The sequence below is a fragment of the Podarcis muralis genome, chromosome 15, assembly GCF_964188315.1.
Source record: "Podarcis muralis chromosome 15, rPodMur119.hap1.1, whole genome shotgun sequence".
NCBI lineage: Eukaryota > Metazoa > Chordata > Lepidosauria > Squamata > Lacertidae > Podarcis > Podarcis muralis.
In genome coordinates this window covers 39973984-39991324 of record NC_135669.1, presented here as the reverse complement: position 1 = coordinate 39991324, position 17341 = coordinate 39973984, and the positions used below count along the sequence as shown (strand labels likewise).

Genomic DNA, 17341 nt, shown 5'->3' with positions numbered 1-17341 from the left:
GAAGAGAAGACTCCCTGGAAAAAACCCTGATGTTGGGAAAGATGGAGGGAACAAGGAGAAGGGGACGACAGAGGACGAGATGGTTGGACAGTGTTCTCGAAGCTACCAGCATGAGTTTGACCAAACTGTGGGAGGCAGTGGAAGACAGGAGTGCCTGGCATGCTCTGGTCCATGGAGTCAACAAGAGTCGGACACAACTAAATGACTAAAAAACAACATATAAAGATAAGTAGCACATCTGTTGCACCACCCACTTCTCTCTCTGGCCCCTTCCTTCCCGGGCACCCAACACCTAGAATGTCACCCATAAGGAAATGCGGGCCCTGGGGTGAGAAAGGTTTCCCTATTCCTGTTGTCTGAGACTACGTGCAAGTATGAAGTGGCACCATAATTTGAATCCTTTGTGGGGGTGCAGAACACCCTGAAAGTGCCGCAAGGGTTATTGACACCAGACAGAGGAGCTGTTGCAACTACAAAGGTTTCAGTTCCCAAGGATTTGTTTCTCCTTTCCCAAACAAAGAGCCACACGGTCAGCTTCCAGAGGGGAGAGTTTTCCAAGTTACTTACAGCCGACGAGCAGATACTGGTAGCACTGCACGGAATCTGCGGCCAGGAGCAGCGGATGATTCAAGTTAAAGGGCGGCTGCAGTTCAGTCCACTGGGGAGTTCTGCGGAAGCAACACGAAAGAGTATTAATATTTAAGCTGGAAGAAAAATCAGCATCTGTGTCATCGCATCCGATTATTTATGCAAGAGAGTGCAGTGTTTATAATTATTTAAAGTCGTTTCATATAAGCACGGAATATTACACACACACACACACACACACACACACACACACACAGATGGGAAAGGGGTGAGGAGTGGCCCAACCTGAAGAGAAGTTGTGAAAACACGCATGCTTCGTACATTACTCTTTCTGACACAGAGATCAATTTAGGAACAGGGGGAGCTGACTTCCACCAGGTCAGATTATTTGTCTATCTAACATCAGTATCAAACTGGCTTCAGGGCTCACAGCAAACAGGCAGCAGGTGATGGAAAAGAACGCCTGCATTAGTTCTGTTAATTTCTTTTTTAAAGAAACAAGTCCTCATGATCTGAGTGTGGATTTCTCCTACTACACACATCTTTATATGCAATTTTGCATAATATACAAATTTGCAATTTCCCTTGTGTAATCTGTTTTCATATGTTATTTTCAGTAGTGTATGCCTTTATATACAAACTTTGCCTTGAGTACACTGGTTCTCAGGTGGTGGGTCAGGACCCAGCAGTGGGCTGCAGCCTGATCCAAGGTGGGTCGCAACAGGAGCACGTATGGTGAAAGATTCAGAAAGGGGTCCTAAATGTATGTTTGGGTTGAAAGTCCCAGGTCTGAAAAGTTTGAAGATACCCGCTCTAGTATATGCATTTTTGGTACACATTATTTGGCTGGAGAACAGCACAGCAAAATATGGAGAAGTGTGGATTTCTAAGTATGGCAGCCGTTTCAGTTTGCATATTGTTTCGAAAAGTGGGGAGATGCTGCTAGCCTGAGGAGACCCCTGTCTAGATGAACCAGTGGTCTAGTTAAGGGTGGGGAAGAAATCCAATTCGGTCCATGTTTACAGAAAACCCACCCATCAATTTTGCACTTTCTGAAACAATACGCAAACAAAGCCATCCTTCAAAATTCACACTACTCTGAATTTTGTAGTTCAGTTCTTCACTCTTGTAATGTGTAAAAAAAACCCTCACATACTCTAGGGCTAAGTGTGCATAAAGATGCATATATCTGTGAAAATAACATGCAAAAAATGCATTATGTTGTGGAATCTTGTTTTGCAAAAATGGATACAATGGGCAAAATTGCATACAGAAATGTGGACATTAGAAGAAACTCAAACTAAAATGCTGATGAATTAAGACTTTTTAAACGAAATGCTTACTTGGACAAATGTGTGGCATGAAGTCACTGAATTAACATATTTTTCTACTTTCCCCTTCATTGGCCGCCACAGAAACCCAGCAAGGGTTTTTTAAAAGCATGTTTCTAGGGGATGTGGGTTTGCCACTTCTGTGCAACTTCTCATAACTCATTGCTTAGGCCTGACCTGATCCTAACCCAGGGCACTGATGGATCATATGACACTGCAAGAACTAAGGATCTGTGAAAAAGAAGTTGTGCAAAGTTACAGAATATTGATCCGGCTAGAATTCACAATGCCATTACAAGTTGCTTGTTTTGACAATAATGGCCCTGGGAAAGAAAGAAAGAAAGACAGTGTTGTCATTTTAATCAGGGCTGGCCTCTCTTCAATTGCTTGGCAAATCATGTATTGATTAGTCTACGCCAGGAATAAGCCAGCACTGAAGAAGATTGGAGCCTACCAAACAGGAAAAAAAGAAAAGAAAATCAATTGAAAAATATTTTAAAATGTCAAAAGCACTGACAATATTTTCTCAGCAATCCTCCTTTGGTTTTATTCGGTAAGTCATGGCTAATTTCTTTAAATAGCCTTCAGAACACACCCGCTTGGAAGACCTGCATAAGACAATTGGTCTAGTCGCTCGCTGCAGGCTGCGGAGGGCTGAGTTGGCAGCCCCTGGGCTTGATCAGGCCCACGGGACCTTTCTGTGGGGCCAATCTGTCTGCCTCCTTCCACTCTATTTTCCCAGTTAGGCTGGAACAGGGCAAAAGATGTCATCGCTTTGCACAGATTTCAGGTGAACTTGATGCAGAACAATTGACTATCATTATTATAGTTAAGCTCAGAGTACACACCAACGTGAGTAGACTCCAGATCCCCATATAGAATCAAAGAATTGCAGAGTTGAAACGGACCACAAGGATCATCTAGTCCCGTGGTTCCCAACATGGGGCACACGCCCCATGTTGATTTGGGGGGGGGGCAATCGAGAATGAGTTATGCCAAGTTAATGGCCTTTTAGGCTTCCTCCACATGAATAGGAGTTCACTTTTTGGATAATAAGACTTATATGTCACTGGGGGGGGGGATCAGGATTTTAGAGATGCTTAGGTGGGTCATGGCCAAAAAAAAGGTTGGGAACCACTGATCTAGTCCAACCCTCTGCAATGCAGGAATCTTTTGTCCAACTTGGGGCTCAAACCCACAACCTTGTGTTTAAGAGCCTCATGCTCTACCGACTGAGCTATTCCAACAGCGGCAATATATATGTCGTAATTGGGAGCATGAAAACATAAGAAGTTGCCTTATACTGAGTCAGACCGTTGGGTCTGTCTTGTTCAGTAGACAATTTACCCTGACTGCAAAATTCAGTTTTTTTCTTGTGGCATGTGAGTTGCATGAAAAGGGAATTCCCACACACATTTTGCTCTGACACCTCCACCTGTGATTAAAACTGTGGAACGCCCTGGAACTGGATCCCCTGGAGGCTGCAACTTCTGAATCGGACCCGAGAAAAAGAACCTCTAACTGCAAGCGCAAAATGAAGCAGGAGCAGAAGTTAGGAAAAGGAAGGCTACCTAACAAGCGTCCAGCTGGCCCTTGGACAAGTCACCATTTCCAGTGGGGTGTCGTCGCTTATCTTTGGGGCAGTGCTGAGGGGCCGCGGTTCCAGCACATGTTCCACCAAAGTACCGTAGCAGCTGATGATGTAGAGAGACTCCACGACAAACTGTTTGGACTGATCTGTTGGGGGAAGAAGAAGATTGAAAAGACATTGGGATTTCTTTTATTCATTAGCAAATGCTACGCAACCACCTTCATCCTCTAATGTAGTGGAGGGTGGTCTGTGTGGACGAAAGGGGCACAGCCCTGTGAATCTCAGCCTGCCCTCGCTCAGGCCCCACCTGCCTGCCTTCCCACATCTATTAAGTGTTTTGCATACTTAACAGCAACAGAAGTAACTAGATTATAATATTGTGGCTATGATTTGATAGAAGATACAGTGCAGGAGGTGAGAAACAACAACTCCATAGAAAAGGGGCTGGGAAGCCAACAAAAATAAGAGAAAAGATGAAATTGTGTTTTGACTGTATATGTTCAAAATGTTGAAACTTAATAAAATATAAGTTAAATTTTTTTTGTATTTTTCTGTTGTGAACCACCCTGCAAACTTTGGATGAAAGGCGGTATATTACTACTACTACTACTACTAATAATAATAGTAATAGTAATATGTATAGGATTGCACTCAGTGATCCAGCTCATGTTAATATCGCCTCTCCCTTTCCCACCACCCTTTTTGTCTCGACCCCCTGCCAATGTCTGACTGCAAGACTCTCAGGGCAGGGATCTGACCTTTTTTTCTTTTTTTCTTTTGCTGAGGATATTTTGCAAAAATAAATGCTGAAATAAATGCTGCAAAGACTAGATTGTGAACAGTTTGCATTATCTGCTTTGTAAAATTTTCCCAAAAAAAGACAAGCACAAAGTTCAAAGTGTGCAAGCCTTGGGCTCCTTACAAGATTCTTTTGGACCCAGGAATTCCCACGGTGAAGGGCCATGGGAGAACATCTCAGTGGGAGAACATCTCTTCTGCATACAGAAGGTCCCAAGGTCAACCCTTGACACTTCTAAGCAGTGCTGGGAATATCTCCTTGCCTGAAACCCTGAGAGCCACTGCCAGTCAGAGCAGATAATCTTGAGCTATATGGATCAAAGGCAGCTTCCAATGGATTCCAGATATTTTCCTTCCCTTGCTTGCACATTGTTGTGAGTGCTGCTTTGCTTTTCCTTCCTTCTGCCACCATGATTGGCACTTCTCCTCTAGAGCCAGAATTATGGCAGCATCCACAAGCATTGCTGAGAAAGGACCATAGCTCAGTGGCAGAGCACTTCAAAAGCTGCCTTATACTGAGTCCATCCAGCTCAGCATTGTTTGCACTAACTGGCAGCAGCTCTATGGAGCTCTGGATAGGGGAAGCTCCCCAGTTGTGTTGCCAGTGACTCAGCCTGGGATTCTTTTTGCATGCAATGCAGATGCTCAACCAATGTGCCAGGGCCCTTCCCTGAGTTAGCATGACATAGTGGTGCTCCAGATGTTGTTGCGCTCCAACTCCCATCAGCCTCAGCCAGTGATGATGGGAGACATCGTCCAGCCACATCTGGAGGACCAAAGGTTCTCCATCTATGCGTTAGAATGTGGGACTCAAGAGTGAAGGGGTTCAAGCCCCACACATTGTGTGAGACCTTAGGCCAGTCACTCTTTCTCTGTCCTAGCCTAACCTACCTCAAAGTGATTGGGAGGATAGAAAGGCAGAACACCCAAATTAGGAACATAAGGAGCTTATATGGCGTCAATATGGTCTACTTCAGGGTTTCCCAAACTTGGGTCTCCAGCTATTTTTGAACTACTGTTCCCATCGTCCCTGACCACTGGCCCTGCTAGCTAGGGATGATGGGAGCTGTAGTCCAAAAATAGCTGGAGACCCAAATTTGGGAAACCCTGGTCTACTTCCTTCAGTACTATCTACATTGATTAGCCCACAAGGAATCTTTCCCGGCCCTAGCTGGAGATGCCAGGGATTAAACCTTGGACCTTCTGCAAGCAGAACAGATGCTCCACTTTCTCTATGGAATGAAGCTGCTTCACATGCAGAACATCCCAGCTCAACCCCCTGAACATCCAACTAAAAGTATCAGGTAGTGAATAATGGGACTTCCTTCTGGGTGCCTGAGCACCTGCACTGCTACTTCCAGTCAGAGAAGACAACACTAGGCTAGATGGACCAATGGGCCAAGCCAATATGAAGCAGCTTTGCACTATAGAGTACATATTTGTTTATGCATTGTTTTCTGAGCTCACAAACCTTTCTCCCTTTTAAGACCTGGATTGCTTGCAAACCACGACCTCGACGACCCGAAGACGGCAGCCACACAGAATTCTCCTCCCACTGATTTGCTGGGTGAAATTTGTGGAGCTGGCTTGCTTTTGCTATGGAAAATAGAAGGTGGGAGGGAAGGGGGAAGAAAAAAGATCAAAGTCTAATTATTATCAAGGAGTCACCGGCATGAGTTTTGCTTGAGAGGCAATACAAAGCTATAGGGGACCTGTTTTCTCAGAACTATGGAGAATCAATAAATCCTACAGACAGAACAGTGGCTGTTCAGCATTTCAGAAATGCAAAATTAACGCGAACCTTTCATAAAGCAGAAATAGCTTGATTGACTGCTTGCTCAGTGGGTATGGCAGAGATCGGCGACTAACGGCCTTGAGGCTATCTCTTCTCCTTCCCACCCCAGCCCTGGCAGCCGAGCTAGAGGCGGCAGCAGCAAGGAGGAAACGACAGCTTTGACCTTAGCACTTGCTAAGAATTAGCACCTGACAAAATGAGCTCCCCAAATAATGGTATGGGTCAGGTTTGGGAAGAAGGGTAGAAAGGCACTGCGTTCTGAAGGCTCTTTCCCATGGTGCAGTTCCACTGCCGTGTCTAAAGGCCACACCAAGATTTTTTTTTGGGGGGGGGGGAGAGAGAATATGAAGCATGTGGATTGAAACAATTACTCCCCCCCCCCCCGGTTCACTGAAGGCTGACTTTGGGGATTCTGCATTACTATTAATCCAGTAGGTTGTCCAGGGAGGTTCTTAAGACCGAGTCCAAACTTCAGAGGGATTTGGGCTCAGGCTCGAAATGGGATCAGATACTTCCGAATTGGGGAAATTTGCTTCCAAACGCCCAGCTTCCAGACTTCGGCATCTTTCTTGCCTGCAGGTGACTCCAATCCCCCAACCTACATACTTACAACATATTTAAATACCCAACAGCAAACCATCAACTTTTATAGTAAGAGAGCACAAGCCAAGGTGGAGAAACATGCAGAAGTTACAAGGAATGGAGACAAAATCCACAACAACAAGTGAGAAGCAAGCATGCCACAGACAATGACACCTAGAAGCACTCCCTGGTGCCAGGGCAGCAGAGGGCATATGCCATATCCTTGCCTTTTCATATTTTTTAATAAAAATAAAAATAAAACACTCCTTTGTCTGTCTTGTCCGGGAACTGAAAACCTGCCATCTGGACTCTTAGTTTGGTGCTGGACTTGGAAGACTATTCTGTTTGGTCTGCATTTTGATGTGAAACTGATCTAATGGCGCAACTCCTGTGGCTAATACGTGGATTAGAATGGAATTATCTTTTGGGTTTTGTCCTGCTCTGAATTTTGCAATTCAGCTCTCTGCCCCAAAAACGAAGTGCCAAAATGTGTTTTTAAACTATGTAGTTTTTAAAAGGATAAAGTATGTTTGAGAAGGGTTGCATCCAATGTAGCGCTAAGTTATAGTCGCTTAGCAGTGAACTATTTTCCGCTGGTAAAATGTTCCATGCCAGTAGAACGTTGTGGCACAAGAGAATGCATGAGCAGGTTGCTGGGAACTTGGCTGCAGAATATATTGCGCAATCTGTTGCTTGAGACTAGTGAAACTACTGCCTTGGATTCTTCTGTTGTTTAACATTAAAACTCACCCATCTGCCAGTGCAATAGTCCCTGCAGTAGCAGACAGAATGTTGGATACTGTGTACACTGTGTGTACAAGATAAAATACGTATTGAAATAGGTATTTTGTTGTAGCAGCATAGCTAGAAATTGCCAGGAACAGGAGAACAGCAGAACATCTCTCCCTTAAGGCTTGGTACAACAGAGTTTAGCAACTAGCCTTGGTTGATCTAGGAGAGAAGGAAGGTATGGCGGGGGGGGGGGGATCAAAACTTATGGTAAATTTATGGTGATTTGGTATCCTGCTGTTCTATTTGTTAATACAGTGGTGCCTCGCAAGACGAAAATAATCCGTTCCGCGATTCTCTTCGTCTAGTGGTTTTTTCGTCTTGCGAAGCAACCCCATTAGCGGCTAAGCGGATTAGCGCTATTAGCGGTTTAGCGGCTATTAAAGGATTAGCGGCTAAGCTGCTAAAAGGCTATTAACGGCTTAGCGGCTTAGAAAAAGGGGGGGAAAGCGGGGGGGGGGGAAATGGCAAGACTCGCAAGACATTTTCGTCTTGCGAAGGAAGCCCATAGGGAAATTCGTCTTGCGAAGCGCCTCCAAAATGGAAAACCCTTTCGTCTAGCAGATTTTCCGTCTTGCGAGGCATTCGTCTTGCGGGGCACCACTGTAAAAGTAATTCAAATGAAAGACACCCACCCTGCCTTCTCTCTCTTTGGTACAAAGTTCTGCTTTCCTCTGATGTCTCAGCAGCACTACAGATACCCTAAGCTTTTTTTGTTTTGTTTCTTCTGCTATTGTAAAGAATGATACTGTTGCTATAAATTTACATTTCTGTTATTTGAAAATGACAAATGCATGGAATACATATTCAAGTACGCATTTGAATTTGAATCTTCATATATTTGCATTTTAAAAAGGAATTTTTAAAAAACACCAGATTAATATGGAAACAGGCAGAACAGATGTATGGGGGGGGGAGAGACATGGAAAACTGTAACAGACTGATCCCTCCATCCCCATGATGCACAAGCTGAAGGCAACGTTGAAGTGTTCAGCTGAGCGATAGCTGTTTCCTTTAAAAGTGTTGCTAATGGGAGGTTGTGACTATGTGGTGTTGGAAAAGGTGTTGAGCACTGGGGGAAAGAACACCACGATTGGGATGAAAGTATTATGGATGGAAGCAGCTGGAACCAAGTCCCTGGCTCACTAAACAAGAGGTGGTGTGGAGTGCTCCTTGAATGACTGAAAGTAATATAATTGCACCAAGCTGAGAAACTGTGCATTTTGACATGTATCATGCAGGAGAATTTCACACCATGGCCTGGCCAGTGCTCACATAATAGGAGAGGGGAGAGGAATCGTTTTAAGCCTGAGGATCGCATTTCTTCTTGGGGAACCTTCTAGGGAGCACATGGTAGCAGTGCGTAGGGCTGGAGGGAAATGTGAGCAGAGAACTAAAGGGAAGTGTTGTATTTGTACAACAGGCTAGTACACCCACCCACCCACACCCACACACCCTCTCTATCCTCCACCCAGGCAGGTAAAACGGCTTTATCAGAGTTCAAGATCTACAAATAAGGCAGGACAGACAAAACCTTTGCAGAATGAGGGCCAAATTCCTTGTGGAAAACTGTCTGAGTCTCTGCAATCCAGTGGTTAGGACCAAAGGGAAGAGTGGGTGGAGCAATGGGTGTGATTTCTATCTTGAAGGGCAGACTGCAAGGGAGCCTGCAAGGTTTCCTGCACAGGCCACAAACATTTATTCATCCAGTCAAATAAAAGCATTCTCACAGTTCTAGGAACATTCCAGCCTAGCAAGAATCACTTGAGGGCATGGGGTAGGGCCAGTGACAAGCATAGTCTGAGATGGTGGCAAAGTCCTGAGGCCAGGCAGAGGGGCCTGGGGGACACCATTTGGCCCTGTCTTTGGCCCCATCTCCGTTGCTCCAGGGTAGAGGTAGAGAAGAGGCCCTTAATGTAAGTCACAGGCACAACTTGCTGATTCTGGTTTTAGCCAAGTCATGCCCACCTTTGTCAGCCTTCCTTCCTCTCTGCACCCCACCCACTCTCCCTATAATTTCGGGACTGGGACCAAATCTACCATCTACTTTGATCCTTGGAACAAACAAACAAAAAATCCTCCATGTTGGTAGAGCATGAGGTTCTTAATCTCAGGGTCATGGGTTGCCACACTGGGCAAAAGTTTGGACTTGATGACCCTCGGGGTCTCTTCCAACTCTACAATTCTACAATTCTATGTTTCTATGTCTCGTGGCAGAGCTCCAAAAGGTGAGTTTGTGTCTGCTGGCAATTGATGACATTTATCTTTAAACAAAACTTTCGATTCAAGTTGTTGGCTGAATTTAATTTATTGATTGTTAGCTTTGGCTCGTTGCGTTCTGGTTCTCTGAGGCTGCTTTTAGTCCGGCAATTGTGTTTTAATGATGGATTGTTGTTGTTCGTTTTTTAAAAAGTCTGGTTTTTTATATTTTGTAAGCTGCCTTAAGTGACTTCTCTTTGGGAGTTGGGTGAAAGAAAGGTAATTCACAGAATCATAAAGTGTAGTATTAGAAGGGACCTTGGGGGTCATTTCCACCCCAGAGTTGACATTCCCATGAAGGCTAACTTCTGCGGACCACATGCTAGTAGTGGGTGGGTCCAGAGGCAAAAGTGGGTGGGTCCAGAGGCAAAAGTGGGTGTGGCCAGAGACAAAAGTGGGATGTTGCAAGAGGCATTGCAACATCACGGGCACATTCCAGATTGGCAGAAACACTCAAGGAGGATGCAAAGCAGGGCCTGCTGAGGGGTACTGCTTGCAGAGAGTCCTGAGGGCCAGACAGGGAGGCCCATGGGCCACATTCAGACCTTGGGCCCAAGGTTTCCCATCTATATCTATACAGTGGTACCTCTGGATGCGAACGGGATCCGTTCCGGAGCCCCGTTTGCATCCTGAAGCGAACGCAACCCGCATCTGCGCGTGTCACGATTTGCCGCTTCTGCGCATGCGCGTGACGTCAATTTGAGCCTCTGCGCATGCACGAGCGGCGAAACCCGGAAGTAATGTGTTCCATTACTTCTGGGTCGCCGTGGAGCATAACCCAAAAATGCTCAACCTGAAGCTACTTCAGCCTGAGGTATGACTGTAGATCTGTAAACATGGACCATTCTCAGCTCCCTCATGCTCAGCAGGGAGACAGATGGGAATACAGTGGTGCCTCGCAAGACGAAATTAATTCGTTCCGCAAGTTTTTTCTTCTTGCGAGTTTTTCGTCTTGCGATGCACGGTTTCCCATAGGAATGCATTGAAAATCAATTAATGCGTTCCTATGGAAACCGACTTCAGACCAGGTCCGGGGACAATCTGTCCCCCGACCTCTTCTGAAGGCTGGGGGGGGGGGCGAAAGTCTTTGCTCCCCCCCCCCACGGCAGCATTTTAAAATCGCCCCGGACAGCGGAGGACTTCTCCGCTGTCTGGGGCGATTTAAAAGCCCCTGGGAAGGAAGGCAGGGGGGACAAAGACTTTTGCCCCCCGCCCGCGTTCAGAAGAGGGACCTCTTCTGAAGGCGGGCGGGGGGCAAAAGTCTTTGCTCCCCCCCCCTGCCTTCAAAAGCCGTCGGGGAGAGCGGAGCGTTCTCCGCTCTCCCGGGAAGGCAGGCAGGCGGGAGCAAAGTCTTTCGCCCCCCGCCCGCCTTCAGAAGAGGTCCAGGACCTCTTCTGAAGGCAGGCGGGGGGCAAAAGTCTTTGCTCCCCCCCCGCCTGCCTTCAAAAGCCGTCGGGGAGAGCGGAGCGTTCTCCGCTCTCCCGGGAAGGCAGGCAGGCGGGAGCAAAGTCTTTCGCCCCCCGCCCGCCTTTAGAAGAGGTCCAGGACCTCTTCTGAAGGCGGGCGGGGGGCGAAAGTCTTTGCTCCCCCCCCGCCTGCCTTCAAAAGCCGTCGGGGAGAGCGGAGCGTTCTCCGCTCTCCCGGGAAGGCAGGCAGGCGGGAGCAAAGTCTTTCGCCCCCCGCCCGCCTTCAGAAGAGGGGCGAAAGACTTTGCTCCCCCGGGACGGCAGCGTTTTAAAATCGCCCCGGACAGCGGAGAAGTCCCCCGCTGTCCCGGGGTTTTTTAAAAACCTCTCCGCCTCCCTGCCAGGCTTCGGAGCAGCCTTCCGAAGCCTGGCGGCGGGAGGAGGTCTGAGGACAGTGGGGAAGACGCGCTTCCCCGCTGTCCCGGAGATTTCCCTATGGGCTGTCGTCTTGCGAAGCAAGCCCATAGGGAAATTCGTTTTGCGAAGCGCCTCCAAAACGGAAAACCCTTTCGTCTAGCGGGTTTTCCGTCTTGCGAGGCGTTCATCTTGCGGGGTACCACTGTAGTCATCTTTTAATCTAACCCACCAAAATGTTAATTCAAGCAGCACAGGTCTTTGGGGGGGGGCAGCAGAGCACAGTCCGTGTGTCCTGTAACACAGGCAGATGCACTCGCACCTTAACACTGTATAAAAACAGCAATCGCCTAAACTTCCACATGGGATATTCTTTGCACGCCCTGCATTTCACCGGGAGCCGGCAGTAAGCAGAAAGGTCACCCCTGGTGAGTCTCTTCCCAAGCCCTTGATGCCCCCAAACACTTACAATTTTTCACAACGCAAGTATAAACAGTTTCAAAAGGAAATGGAATAAAGTATGTTCTATTTACACCACGTCTTTAAAACAAACGTCCTCTCTGGCTCACACTGAAGCCCTGGCTTCCAGTGCCAAAACATTTTCAGTTTAAGAATGATGTTTTGTAGACAGAGAAAAGGCAGCCTTGTAAAACATGATTACTCTTGCGGTTAAACTTGAGTGAGAAGCAGGAGAGGGGAGAAAGCGGGCATATAGTAGTTTTGCTTTAAACATACTTCGCTGAAGTGGGGAGGGCAGGGTGTGCATGGGATTACCTTGAACCCATGGCTTCAAATCCTTGCTGGATTTTTTTTCCAAATGAATCTTTAATATTCCACATAGGCAGGCTTGCTACACACACCTCGGCTACCCAGCCTTGTTAGGTAACTTGCATCTTACATAGTTTGGTTCTGGGGGTCCCCACATATATGCAAAAACGCATAAAGTCAGGTACCTCTGGAACTGCCCCCCCCCAATAGAGGAATGCCTATGCAACTTTCAGAAGATGGTGTGAGGGCATTCATAGGGTCCCAGGGCCCTCCCACCACCTTCCCAAAGCCGGAAAAGCTCGCAATACCAGCTTTACAGAAGTGTGTGTGTGTGTGTAATAAATAAATGAAGTGTGTTTCTTCCGCTTTCCATTTGTTTGTTTGTTTACCCCCCACCCACACAAAGCTGTGATTGCGTAAGTAAAATTAGTGTACGATGCAAGTTACGTGTACAGTGGTACCTCTGGTTACGGATTTAATTCATTCCGGGGTGCCATGCGCTCAACAGCAATTTAGGACTTCATCTACTGACCAATTGACCAATTTGGGAAATATTTCTATCACTGTGTGTTCCCATGCAGAGAAACTACAACACGAGTGGGGAACCTGTAGCCCTCCTGATGTATTTGGGACTATAACTCCCAACATTTCACCCACCGTGGCTGATAGTCAGGAGAGCCTGACAACATTGCAAAGGCTACTGCTTCCACACCCCTGCTATATTTAACCAAGCGTCCTCCAGCCACACAAAAATGCAATAAAAAGGGGGGGGGGAGTCTTTTCAAGGTCTATGGGACAGCAAGGATGCCAAAAGGCAGGTGGTGGCCAAATTTCTTCTATTCCTAAGCTCCTCTCTATGTACTCTGGTGCATGCACATACATGAGTGAGTCACTTCTGGGCGCCCTGTAAACTATGGCAGGCAGAGAAGCTAAAAAGAAAATAAAAGTTTGGACTTTTTAAATGCACTACCAATGAGAAATAAAAGTTGCAGCAGATTAAGCCACAGATTTTATTCTTCTTTTCTTTTAAAAGTGATCTACAGAGAGGAGAAGTGTAATCATCATCATCATCAGAAATCATAGTTCAACCACCATCCATAAAGTGAAATCGGAGTAATTCACAATCGTGGCAAGCAAGCTGCTTTAATCACAATTCACATGTTACTACTGCAGCGATCTGGCTTATGCAATACTATTGATGTGGTTTTCAGGGCTGAATACATTGCTCCTACCCGATAATAAACCAATAATTTATTCAGATCTCAAAGCTCAGCACACATTGCTAAGAGTAGTATGGAGATGTTTCTTTTCATCCAGATTGCACAGTGCAAAGTCATTACTGATTGGAACAAGACTTTTTTTTTTTTTTAGAACAGGCATTGCTGTTATCAAGTTCCTTTGGGTTGTGCTTTGGGTGGCTAATTAATCTTGAATAGGGGGGAAGGGGGAGAGTTTGGCTCCCTGTAATTTATTTCAGTTTTCTGATTAAGTTTAAAGATTAAAGCTTCTGAAAGCTTTTTTTTTGGGGGGGGGGAATGTGAGACGCAAAAGGCAGAAGTGTCCTCCACAGTCAACAGAATCTGAAGAATGTGCATCCACAAACCAAAATTCAAATTCATTCCTTTTACCATCTCACTCAGGAAAAATAAGCATAGCCACAGATAGATGTAATACAGGGTTCCGTTACTTTCGAGTACATGAAATAAACTGTCCATTAAGCCAAAATGGTACAGACTACTCGTCTGTGACTTGGTTAAAAAAAATATGTAAGGGGCAAAAATCCAGCTGGGTCTCAGTGGGATTTATTTATTTTAACATTTTCTATCACATTCTTTGTACACAAAGGGAACTTGAAGTGACTAAATGCACAGAGGTACATCCAGTCAAGGCAGCGTGATAAAATACTACAACAAGAGAACCACCAAACAGAAGATGTTATCAGTTCAGCCTCTCTCCAAAAGGCTTTTTTAAAAAGAGATTTGTATTCACCAAGCAACAGGAGCCATATAGTGACATGGCTGTATGGGCAATTCTTATGCAGGGGTTTTGAAAACATCAACACCACCACCGAAAAGGCCCTGTTCCCCATGGATCTCTTCTGCTTCACAGAAACAAAACTAGGTTTGCCTCCAAACGTACATTCAAAACAGAGCCAAATGCCTCGTTCCCTGTGCCTACATGCACGATTCCCAAAGATTTGTTCATAGCACACACAACTTACATCTTTCATGTGTACAGATGAAAAGAAAAATCTCAGGTGTATGTATACGCAACATAATGTGGGAAGAAGCTCTTAACCTGCCTGAGCTAATCTCACTTGCAATGTCAACTTGTAGGACAGGACTGCTGGCACCTAGGATGGGGAACATGTGGCCCTCCAGATGTTGTTGGACTAGAGCTCCCATCAGTCCCAGCCAACACGGCCAGTTGTCAGAGATAATGGGAGTTGCAGTCCAATGACATCTGGAGGGCCACAGGGTCTCTATCCTTGGTCTACACTGACTGAGGGTGGCTTTACCAGGGGCTCAGCTCTCCGGGAATTTGTGAACCCTCCTAGGAGAGGTCAAGGATTGGACCTGGGACTTCCTGCATGCAAAACATGTGCGCAGCCACATGAGCTATGGCCCTTCCCAGAAATGGATGGAAGCTGCTCAACAGCACACTGTAGCACATTACTTGGCAATACAAAATTCCAGAGAAGTGTCCACTTTGAAGGACAGGTGTGTTTTGGTTCAGGCATTGTTCCCAAATTGCAAATTGGGCAGGTTCACCTTTAAATGAGAACTGAATTTAAACTGCCCCCCCATCCCAGTCCCTACATTTGGATTAGGACATTTATCTTTCTTGCCCAAATACACACATATTTGTCCCTTAACAAACATGTATTTGGCAGATCACAAATTAGCATTTCCCAAATAACACACATTCCAAGTTCCCCCTCAATGGGTTTTTTGGGTTTTGTTTTTAAAATCAACCACTAACAATAATTACAGCCCCCCCCTTTCTTCTTTAACTCAGCACAAGCAAACAGAGCTGGCAAATCTATGTTCAATTATGCTGACATCATTAAGACCTTAATGAAAACAGCATGCAGGCTTTTTTCATTTTTCTTTTTACAAGAAATGGTTCCTCTCCCAATAATTATTTTAAAAAGATGAACCATCCCAATTGCTGTGTAAGCAAACAGAGGTTCATTTTCTTGAGCGCGCTACAACCGCGGCATCAAACAGACCACAAGAGACTCTTGTGAGTGCAAATACAATGATTTAAGGTCTATTCTATTACATTCTATATATTCCTCACTTTAATCTAGAGCTTTTAATCTTGGCTCAGGCCAGCACCATCCCAAGTTGACATGGAACGGCAATTATTCTGACGGACACTACGGACATCTACTTATTCCCCCCACTGCGAGCCACTGAAGGGTGTTTGACAGAGAATCCACTCTTTGACCGTTATTTTTTTTTATTTTTTCTTAATGAAATGAAGTAAGGAGAAAGAGCTAACTGCGGCGGGGGGGGGGGGTTGTCTTTCTGAAAGACAACATGGAGCTGATGTGGGGAGAGTGGCCCAGTTCTTACACTTTTTTGGTGGTTTAAGTAGGGCAGGGGTGGACTTCTTAGCCAAAGTCTAGGGCCCTGCAGCCTGGGATAAACAAGCACACCCAGAGTAGCAGACAACAGAGAGAGAAGCAAACAGTCTAATACTTTTAAAGACATTTTATATTTGGGGCTGACAGACTGCCCATGTTTTTGTTTTTACTCCAGTGCTTTTTGTTTTTACTCCAGTGTTTTTACTCAGAGTAGGCCCACTGAAATTGATGAACACAACTAACTTAGGCCTATCAATTTAAGTGGCTTGTCTCTGAGTAAAACATACTTGGGTCCAACACAAATGCATTATTCTATTCTATAGCAAAACGGTGCTTATTCCTGAGTAAACTAATCAGGGCAGCAGGAGCAAACTCCACTTATTCCTCCATGGGTTGGTGCTGAGATTTAAGGGAGTTTTGCAATGCTGAACTGCAGGCAGTCAAGAGTATTTCTTCTAAAAACAACTGGGGTTAGAAAACTGTTTTTTGCTGTAGCATATAATGAATGCTGAAGAAGCCTATAGCTCAGTGGTACAGAACATCTGCTTTGCATGAAGAAGTCCCCAGATTCTGGGAATGTTCCCTGCCTGAAACCCTGGAGAGCCACTGCCAATCAATGTAGACAATACCGAGCTAGGTAAACCAGTGGTCTGACTTGATATAAGGCAGTTACTGTTGTTGCTACATTAAGAAAATGGAAAAAAAGGAAAAGGCCTGTGATAGCCTCTGCTGAATTCAGGCCATAAGAATATCTCCTCTGGGTTTGGCCCAGCCAAAGTTCACTGGGGCAGAAAGTGGGGGAAATAAGCATGAGTACCATGGGCAATGAGGGCTCCAGCATGCTGCCTTCAAGTCTTAGGAAAGCTATCTGAGCACAAACAGGCTGGCCACGAATGCACAAAACGCCCACTGCAGATACATCTACATAGAGCAGGAGTGGGGAACCCTGTGACCCTCTAGATGATGCTGTTGGACTACAGCTCTCATCATCCTTGATCACTGGCCATGGGAACTGGAGTCCAACAATGTCTGGAAGGCCGTAGTCCCGCCTCCACTTGATGTGCAGGGTAACAGAGGATGTTGGCTTGACAATTACAAGGGTGGAGCCAAACATGAGTGCGAACATGTGGTTGCTGTCAAAAATCGAGAACCCCGGGTCGAGTCCCCCCACTTCTCCCAGTAATACAGAGATACAGAAACAGGTGGTATGACATTGTTACAATGGGGATTGCCCCAACTTGGGCCACATATCGTTGGCTGTCATGGCGAGTGGTGGGGAGAAGCCAGACCAAATGTGGCCAGAAGGGATCCTCAGGCAACTAACACCCCCCAGTGCCCCAGCAGGGCCTGCTGCCGGTGCCAGCCTTAGTCACCCCCACTTAAAAAACAATAATCCAATATATTCATCACCAGGTGGTTGCTATTTTA

General features: G+C 45.9%; 1 protein-coding gene across 1 annotated transcript in view; it reads right to left on the bottom strand.

Annotated features, from left to right (window-relative positions):
• The window catches only part of BCAS3 (BCAS3 microtubule associated cell migration factor), a 457979-nt gene that overhangs the window by 241369 nt on the left and 199269 nt on the right, over nt 1-17341 (bottom strand). Inside the window, 3 exon segments of the mRNA XM_077919460.1 lie at nt 568-668; nt 3491-3656; nt 5780-5904. Coding sequence (XP_077775586.1) covers nt 568-668; nt 3491-3656; nt 5780-5904 — 392 coding nt within the window.